Source organism: Vitis vinifera, chromosome 5 (assembly GCF_030704535.1).
Source record: "Vitis vinifera cultivar Pinot Noir 40024 chromosome 5, ASM3070453v1".
NCBI classification, from domain to species: Eukaryota; Viridiplantae; Streptophyta; class Magnoliopsida; order Vitales; family Vitaceae; genus Vitis; species Vitis vinifera.
The window spans coordinates 11,766,028-11,775,558 of NC_081809.1; the positions used below are offsets into that span (position 1 = coordinate 11,766,028).

At 35.4% G+C, this 9,531-nt stretch overlaps 1 protein-coding gene across 1 annotated transcript; it reads right to left on the minus strand.

Moving 5' to 3' along the window:
- Window positions 1-3,600: 3,600 nt before the first annotated feature.
- On the minus strand, window positions 3,601-9,525 carry LOC104879333 (vegetative cell wall protein gp1). Its single transcript, XM_010651943.1, has 3 exons — window positions 9,159-9,525; window positions 8,245-8,424; window positions 3,601-3,794 (listed from the first exon to the last, which is right to left on the minus strand). Exons 1-3 carry the CDS (start codon window positions 9,523-9,525, stop codon window positions 3,601-3,603), a joined length of 741 nt encoding a protein of 246 aa, XP_010650245.1.
- Window positions 9,526-9,531: the final 6 nt, after the last annotated feature.

Sequence of the window (9,531 nt, forward strand, 5' to 3'; positions counted from 1 at the left end):
CCATTACTCCATTTTATGATGAAGTCCCTAGTGCACACAATTGGGATATAAACTATGCTCTTTAAGGAAATAATTAAACTTACTAGACATGCCATCTCGATCTAATCAAAGTATCTTGAAATGTTTACCCAATAGCTTATCTGATTCTACCTTAAACTCAAAAAACTTACCCAATGCATCAAATTTCCTAGACACGTATCCAAACTTAGAGTAATCATTGAAAAGTGATGAAGTACCTATACTCTCCTCATGTATGAATATTAAAAGGTCAATACATTTCAATGTCTATTAACTCTAAACATTTATTGGCTCTAAGTCCTTTAGTAGTAAAAGTCATCTTAGTCACTTTACCATTTATATAGGATTCGTAGAATGAAAGATCATTTGGAATCAAAAAGTCCACAAAAGACCAATCTTCAGATCCTATTTGGATTAATATGACCTGGGTTTAGATACCAAATGTTTAATTAGTAATAGGTTCGATCTTGAAATCTGGCTATTCTCATTACTTGGCAAAGTGATAATGGGCACACATAAAATCAAAAAAATTACGTCCCACTAGCCTGCATAACTAACCTTTTAATTGAAGCTAAGGTAACTATAATCTCATCATAAAACCTTCTTATCTGTTGAAAGCCCTATAAAGACTTACAAATAATGGGTCTGAAATCTATTCACCATAATTGGTGAAATTCACCACTATATATTCAACAACGAGACAATGATGTGCACTTTTCTTTTTCCTTAGGTAAATTGGACATTCCTTTTCCATTATTCTAAAAGGTCAAAAAAGAATCACTTGCCCTAAGCTTGTTATCTTATTCCTTCTTCTAAACTTTTTTTTTATTTGGTGTTGTTATTCATTTTCTTAGTAGAAGAACCTGAAGAGCCTTTAACTCTCATATTAACACCCTTATGATCTTTGAGAATCCCATTTTCCATCTTGAAGAAATCTAACAAGGTCTTTAAAATCATATAAACTTTGGTGTTCATAATAGTCCTAAGGGTAGCTTTTTTATACTAATTTGCCCTTATCACCAAATAACACTTGGAGACTAAAAATAGAATATATGCAAAGTACTTGGTAATAGACATGTTGTTGCAACACATTATCCAAAGATCATAGTATGAGACACTTTCGCCTTGGTTAGGAATGTTTTAAAAAACAGTTTTTGAGAAAGAGTTTTTAAAAATTGTTTTATGTTATTTTCATATATAAAATTATGTTTGGAAACTGAATTCTGATAAACAATTCTCTATTATTTAAAACAAGAAAACACATTTGGTTGAGTCAATAAAAATAGTTTTATAAAACAACAAAAAAAAAAAAAAACTTGTTTTTAATTTGTTGTGTAAAATCGGTGTTTTCTTCCCATTATTAACATCATGTAGTAAAAACAAATAATGTATGAAATTAAAATTTGAAAATATAAATACATACTTTATTAGAACAATAAAAATTTTCATTAATGTAAAATTTTCTATCTTTAAATAATTTCATCCTTAAAAAAATAAATAAATAAATCTTTATAGTGTAAACATATCTATTTATAAACAATTTATGCTCCTTAAACATGCAATTGATAAATTAATCAAAATTTTGGCAGTATTTTGCCTATTTCATGATACTTTACAAAATCTTGTACCTACAAAAAATTTTATATATCATACTAATGAAAACCAGTTAAGATATATATATAATCCTAAAATTTAATTGAATAAAATACAACTATGTAGAATTATACACATTACAAGTCATGGACTGACATTAATATAATTCGCTCACATTGATTGGGCAATTTCATCCCTACATGTTGCCATAGCTACTGCACTCTTATTTGAAAAATCAATGGAGTGACTTGTGTTGCTCGTGGTCGCCTCTTTACTTTGCACTAAAAGGTCTTCTATCTTGTATTGTCTAAATAATTAATCATTTCGCACTGATAGGCGAATTCAATTATGAAGTGTATAAAATGTAACAACAATTGATGGTTGTCTACTTGGCTTCTAAGAAGGCATCATCCTCAATATTTGAAACTGAGCTTTTAAAACACCAAAACACCTTTCAATAATATTTTGAAGTGATGAATGACTATAATTAAAATGTTTTTTGTATCTTGTGGACTAATTATGTCTACCTCAATAATCGTGTAAGTGATATCGCTCACCACAATATGGTGGTCGAAATCCAAATGTACAAGAATAAGTCGAATCTACTAAATAATAGTTTCTTTCAATTGGCCATGGAAATTGGATTTTAAGTCGAGTCAATGCATCCAAGAAGACACGTGCATCATTTGTTGTTCCTTCCCAACTAGCATAAACAAAGGTGAACATCATGCCAAAATCACATGCACACATCACATTTTGTGTTATGATTGTTTTTCTACCTCTAAAATTAACTTGTTTGTCAACTGGAACCCAATCACTCACATGGGTGCCATCAATTGCTCCAATGCAATCCTATAAGAAAAAATTATATGTTATTTTTAAGGATAAAAAAATAAACACAATATACTTATATAAAATAGCTTCAAATTATGAAATATTATATATAAGATTTTACCTTGAACCATGGAAAATACTTAGGGTTATAGGCAATATATGAAGACAACTCATTAGACATATTGCTAGGACGTATAAGGATTTTAGCTAATTGACACAATGTTATTCTAACTTCTTCGAAATGTCTAGCAACAGTCTCTGTTGAGTGTTAAAAATGGTTTGTTGCAATCCTGATTCTCACATTCTGTCCTATTATTAATAAAAACATAGCAACTGCTTCTGCAATTGTCACCCATCGTGTATCCTTTAAGTTTTCATGTCTTTTCATATGATCACAAAGGTTAACAAAAGTTTGTTTGTCTATTCAAAACAGTTCATAACATGTTTGAGGATGACCATCTAGTATATCTCTTACAAACTATGCACCACTTAGCATAGATGTTCTTTGAGGTGTCTTACTTAAAAAAATTTCTTCATACACTTTCATTATCTGGGCAATAAATATTTCGTCTAAGTCATCGTCATCCTTAGAAGATGAAGTTGACTCATACAATGACCCACTACTTTTGTTGTCAACATCCATTGCATGCTACATAAAATAAAACAATCGACAATATAAAATAACATTTAATAAACATTAAAAAAATACTATTTAAGTTTCATAATTTCAAACTAAATTCACACAAAAACTAAATAACATACTAAAACTAGTCTAACAAAAGATAAATAATATATACTACATTGCTAGCATAATAACAATCCGTTTAAATATGAATAACCATATCTAAAGTCTATCAATCCATCCTTTCTTTCTCTCATCAAGCATGGTCATAAAAATTTCTCTCCACTCTGCAGATGTGAACTTCTCAACAACCTTCATATATTTTTCATTGTCAAGCAATCCAATATTTTCCAAGGTTGCCATGCATTTGGTTATGCTAAATTCATGAGTGCCTAAGGAACTATTAGCCTCGGTACTAGTTCCACCCTTATATCTCTTAGCTCTAGCCAATAGTGCCTCAATTTTGGCCTTAAATGCCTCATATCTAGCCTTAGATGCTTCAACCCAAGCTTTCAAGGCATTACCCATTTGAACTAGTCTTGATTCTTTCTTACCTCTATGATCCCCACAATAATCACAATGTGTTTTCCAGAATGAGTGGTCACGCCCCCTTCAATCACTAGTTGACGTAGAGGATCATCAAGACTCTCACAATCTACATCCACATGCACTCCACCATGTTGAAGGTTATCATCTATTTCATCTTCATCATCATTGTTTGGTGGATCTTGAGTTGAGAAATAGAGGAGCACACTAGTTGTTGTAGAATGATTAAAGATGAGTCCTAGCAACTTATAGTGTGGACATCACTTGGAGTAGAATTTTTTTTGCATTTGGATGTGCCTAAAAGGAAATAAACAAATAACAAAAAATCTCATGCTTAGCATTGTGTTAATGGAAAATAATTGAACCAAGAATGATTACTTTGGAAGTCATTTTACCCTAATATAATTTTATCATGTTTCCTCTAAAGCATGCACCGTGTTACTTTCAGCATCCCAACCAAATCCTATGTGCTTTAAAAGGTCTGACAATTAATGATGCTTGGCACGTAGTCTAAGAAACTTCCAATTCAACTGTTTTAAATTGAAATTTTGTTTTGTTCTAACATTCATTTCATTTAACATTTTCTTCCAAGTTTGGCTATTGAATGTCCCATTTTCCATGTTCCCTCTATTCACTTCTGTTACAATTATATCAATGAAAATCTTCTCAATACAACTACTCCACATTCCTCCTTCCTCAAAATCCATTACCTCAGTGGTCATATGTACATATACAACTTCTTTTAGCATAAGTAATAAACAAAATAATATGTGAGGTTAATTTATCCCATTATTCCCACCACAACTGTATAACAAATGTTTTATTTTTTCTTATATGAATAAAAGTTGTATATTGTATTTATTATAAAAATTTGTAGTCATGGTTTTGGATGGGAATGAAATTATTATAACTATCTAGCTAATACTAGAAACATTAAAATTTATTCTTTGCTTTGTGTTGCCTTCAGTTAATATAGAATTAAACTAGTATTATGCTCACAATAGATATTATAAATTATAAAATTTTACATCAGTTTGACTTCTAAGCTTTAGAAAGAATCTTAATGTTATTGTTGCCCTTAAATGATGTAATATTCTAAAGAAAAAATCTGTCACATAGAATCCAAAACACTATCCTAAATGTAAGAGGATGATATATTAGGTTACTTATATACATTTCAATAATTACTAACGATTTTTATTTTCATTTTTATTACCTTCATATCATTTTCAAACAAAGAAGACAAGCCATTAGTGATTCGATGCCCAGCCGGGTCTTTTAATCAAAAACATTTATAAAACCTATGACCTTATACTGGCGTAGCAAAGCTACTATAGTATAGCAGTTCTAGGGTCGAACTCAGGGATGGGTTTTCACTCTATCAGTGACAGACTCTAAATTAGAAATTGATTCTGATGATTTCCTTTAGCACAAACTTGAAATTTAAAAGAAAATAAAATTGTTTTAAAAGTGGTGATTTAAACTAAACTCACATAGAACTAAGTAAAAAGTGGAAGAAAGAAAGTCTCTCGGAGCTAAAGGTTGCTAGGTTCAAGTTCCAGATGCAAAGTGGAAAATTCCGGATTTTTCTCCTCGCATTGGGGATTTAACCTATAGTTATTTCCCGAACCGGTATAGGTTTGACAATGAAGTTTTAATCCATAAAAAGTCACTAGAGATGGTGGTCAAGGTCCATTAATGGCTTAAGACACTATGGGCTATCACCTTGAATCACTTTCCAATGGCTCGTACATGATAACTAATGGACTGATATGAATCTAGCAATAAGCATCCACAGAGACCTTAAGCTTACCATGTATTGGCCAGTCAAAGTGATTCGAAGGGATTTAAGGCAAAACCTTAGCTTTAAAAACCATTTATGGACTCCAACTACCTGAATTTAATGCACGGAAACTTTCCATGTTTTAATCTGGACTTTTCACCTAGCTTCCTTTACTCCAAGAAACTAAATGTTTAGCCTCTCATCCTCTGGGAAAACATCCTCAGAGGGTGTTTGGCTTGCAAGAAAATAGAAAATAGAAGAGAGAAAAAGAAAGCAAAAGAGATCTCTGTATTTCACTAAGTAACAAATTTACATAAGTTGGTCTCCTGGAGAAAGCTCCCCGAAAGATGATTTTCAGTGATTACAAGAGAATTTATATAGGAAGGTAATTTTACCCTTCTTTGGATACTTCCTAGCTAAGGAATTACATGAGTGGTTGAATACAAGGAGAAAATGGAAATTTAGACACAAAAATATCAGAAGAAAAAGAGTCGGCAAAAATATCCAATTTTCGCACGCTGGAGTTCCAATTTCGTACTTTGATTTGAGGTGTGCGAAATTTTCGCACAGTGGACTGAGGAATTCGCACCTTGATTTCCATCGTGCGAAATTGTCCCTCAGCTTGATGCAGTTGTCTTCCGAATGCCATATCTTTCTCATTTCAGCTCCAAATCGTACATGGTTTGAACCGTTGGATTCTTGACTTTCTGAGCTTTGAAATGGTATATAGAATGTAAAAAATGGACTTCGGAAAGTGCTCCAAAAGTGCAATGAAAGACTGCAGCTGTGTCCCTGTTTTCCTCTTCTCCATTGTTTCTACCTTGTATACTTTGAACGACTAAGGCAAAGGATTATGAGGCTCCATAGCTTGATTTCTTCATAAATTTAAGCTTTCAAAAGCTTTTCCATGAACTATAAATAGCTCTCCCTCATTCTTAAATTGCTTTGGTGAGCATAAAGCTATCAAAAAGCACCAAAACTTAACACAATTGTTAGAAACGATTGCAAGGGTCCCTAACATGTTAATTGGGTTAAAAGGTAATAATTACTACTCAAGGGTGTTTAAAAGAGCTAATTACAAGCTACAAAATAGCATGTTTTGAGTAGTAATCACTCCCCCCAACCGACATATTGCTAGTCCCTTAGCAATTAAGGAGAGAAAAACTAAGCAAATGTAATAATATACATAAAAGAGGTCATGCAATTCATTCCAAAAAATAATTGAGAGACATGACTGATATCCAAACACATCTCACCTGGTGAACTAAAGATATGAAGATTCAAAATGCAATAGGAGTTGTCAAAGCTTAAAACTTAAACAAAAAGTACAAAGAGTGGAGATTATGCAATTAAGTATCAAAAGAATCTCTACTCTCAAGGTTCCAAATCAAACTCTTCCATAATAAGCTAAGTGTTAATGAGATTAGCTTCCGGATATAGTATATACAACTATCCTCACCCTCCAACCTAAGCTTTTCTCGAACATTGGCAAAGTTAATCAACTCTTAATAGGTTAGGAACGCACCTTCTTATTCACAATTCTTTTTACTTACTAATCTTAACCAATTCACCTATGTAGCAAGCAGAGGATCGATGACTCCCAACCAATCAAGGTTTAGGGCATCGGGTTTTAAAGGCTTTCGCCACCCCTTCGGATCATGCTTAGGTTTCAAGGAAAGAATAGAAGCTTATTCTTCTTTCTTCCTTTTTTTTTTTTTTTTTTTTTTTTTTTTTTCAAAGACTCATTGGTCTTTATGAGGTGTCCCAACACTATTAAAGAGAGGTTAAGTAATGAACCAAGTCAAAATTTTCCTAAGCTTAGAAGGTGAGAAAGTTTTACATCATATATTCGGGATCTAATGTGCATAGTGTGTGTAAAGCTTGAAATGGAAGAAGAAAGTTCGAAATCAAAGAGGCTTCAATAGATTATCAACTTTGAAAGCATAAAACAAACTCTAAGACTTAAATAATTAAGTTAAAACTCGACTTATCCTATTTTATTTTTGAGAAATTATCTTTAACAACCATAGAGAATGATTCAAAAAACTTTTTTAAAAATTTTAAATTTTAAGCAAAAATCAACTAAAATACCAAAATAACTTAGTATTAACAACAAAACTTCTTTTCTCAACTCTCCCCCCAACCAAGTTGAACATTGTCCTCAATGTTTCGAAAGTGATTAAAAATAAAGGGAGGAAGTGGTACCTCCTGAGTGAGACAAAGTCTGAGTGTAAAGGAGGTATGGAGTACCTTAAACCACATGTTCCAAGGACAAAAAAGTAATGAGAAAAGGGAATATAATCAAAAAGGATATATATATATATATATATATATATATATATATATATATATATATATATTACTTGTAAAAGAAATATACAATGTATGATTTCAAGTAATACTTCCAATCCCAGTTTATAACACATGCAAAAGATGGGATTTACAAGTCTAAAATAAAAAACAAGTAAAATATAAAAATATCAAATATGAGGGGTGTCATGTGATGGCTCTGCTCTGATCTCCTCCTCTGGTATGGGCTGCTCAGCTGGTAAGCTCTCCTTATCTGGCACTAGAGGCTCGGATGGTGCAGACCTATCATGCCCAAAAGGTGTCTGCATACTCAAATGCTGCTGAATCTGATGAAGGATCGTGGTATGCTGGGCCTGAGTAGCAATGATCTGATCCCGGTGTGCCCGAATAGTGGCCATCTGGTGGATAATAGAATCCTGAGCAGTGCTCAGTGTCCGCAATGAACGCTCTAAGCCTCTGAATTCCGTAAGAGAAATGGTGACAGTGGGCTCAGATGAAGGAGGAGGTGCTGGGGTAGCTGGCATGACTGGTGGAGCACCCGAAGTGATAGGAGAAATAGGATGTATAGGCTCAGGAATATGCTCTGAGGGGTGTGTTGCAGGGGCAGGAGGTGTGGTCTCTGTGAGAATCTCATCCTGCTGGGCCTGAGGCATCTGCTCATCTTGGGGTAGCTCTGGAGGTGCAGGCACAACTGGGGCTCCCTGGGGTGCAAAGTAGGCTACCAAGTGATGCCATTTGTCGAGAGAGAAGTCCTCTCGGCAATGGCGGCGCCTCTCAAGACGAGGCTGTTCAGGATAGCCCAGGTGCTCTAAAATCTGGCAGAGGAGCCTCGGAAATAGTAATGGGATGCCATCTGCCCTTTGAAGCTTCTTCTGATGGACTTTCTCTTCAAAATGAAGAAGAGAAGTCATAATCAAATGATGAGGGCCGAAGAAATAGCCCTCAGAAATCCTAAATAACGCCTCAAGTATAGATCCTCGCCTCTGAACTTTGTGCTGAAGGGGGAAAAGGTTGGCACGCAGGAGCACATCAATAAGGAGCATCCCAGATGGAAGCTCTCTCCTAGTCAACACTGAGGCTGTAGAAGTCCCCTGGACAAAATGCGGACCATGTCACTCTGAGAGAATGAGGACCACTCCCTGAAGTCTGCCTGAATCACAGGCTCATAAGGTATACGGAGGGCCTCAGCAATGTGACCAGCTCCAATGGCACCCTGGCGTCCATCTATGGTAAATTGGATGAGGGTAGGATTACGGAGGCCTCGAGTAGTCATAGATTGATAAAAATCTATAACTACTCTGGGATAGTAGAATTGCCTAGGAGTGAGAAGATCCTCCATGTGATACCTCTGTAGTAGTCGGAATGAATCTCTGAGTTGTGGCTGCTGTCTGAGGGCCGTTATATCAAAGTAGGTCTCGGAATGGAAGGATCGATCTCTGCAATCCAAGTTACCCTCTATCGGTGGTCCGGTTATCATGGGACGCCTGATAACGGTCTCAGGAGTAATCCCCACAGGAATCCGAGAGTCCTCTGTAGGTGGCTTTGGCTGAGGTGCGTGGGATGGCTCTCCAGGACCCGAGAACTTGGTTCTCTTCGCTGGTGGCCGAGAAACAGAGCTCGTGGCTTGATCGGCTGGTGGCATTGGGTCCGTGGGTGGCCTCCTGGTGGGGTATCGGCGCTGAGAAGGGGCTTCCCCCTCAGATGGGGGAATGGCCGGGGCCTGAACAGGTGGCGAAGCTGCGACTCCCATGGCGGCTCGATGTGGTCGAGGTGTCGGTGAGGATGGGGAGCCGGAAAGGCCTCCTCTGGTCTTCGCCATGGCCGA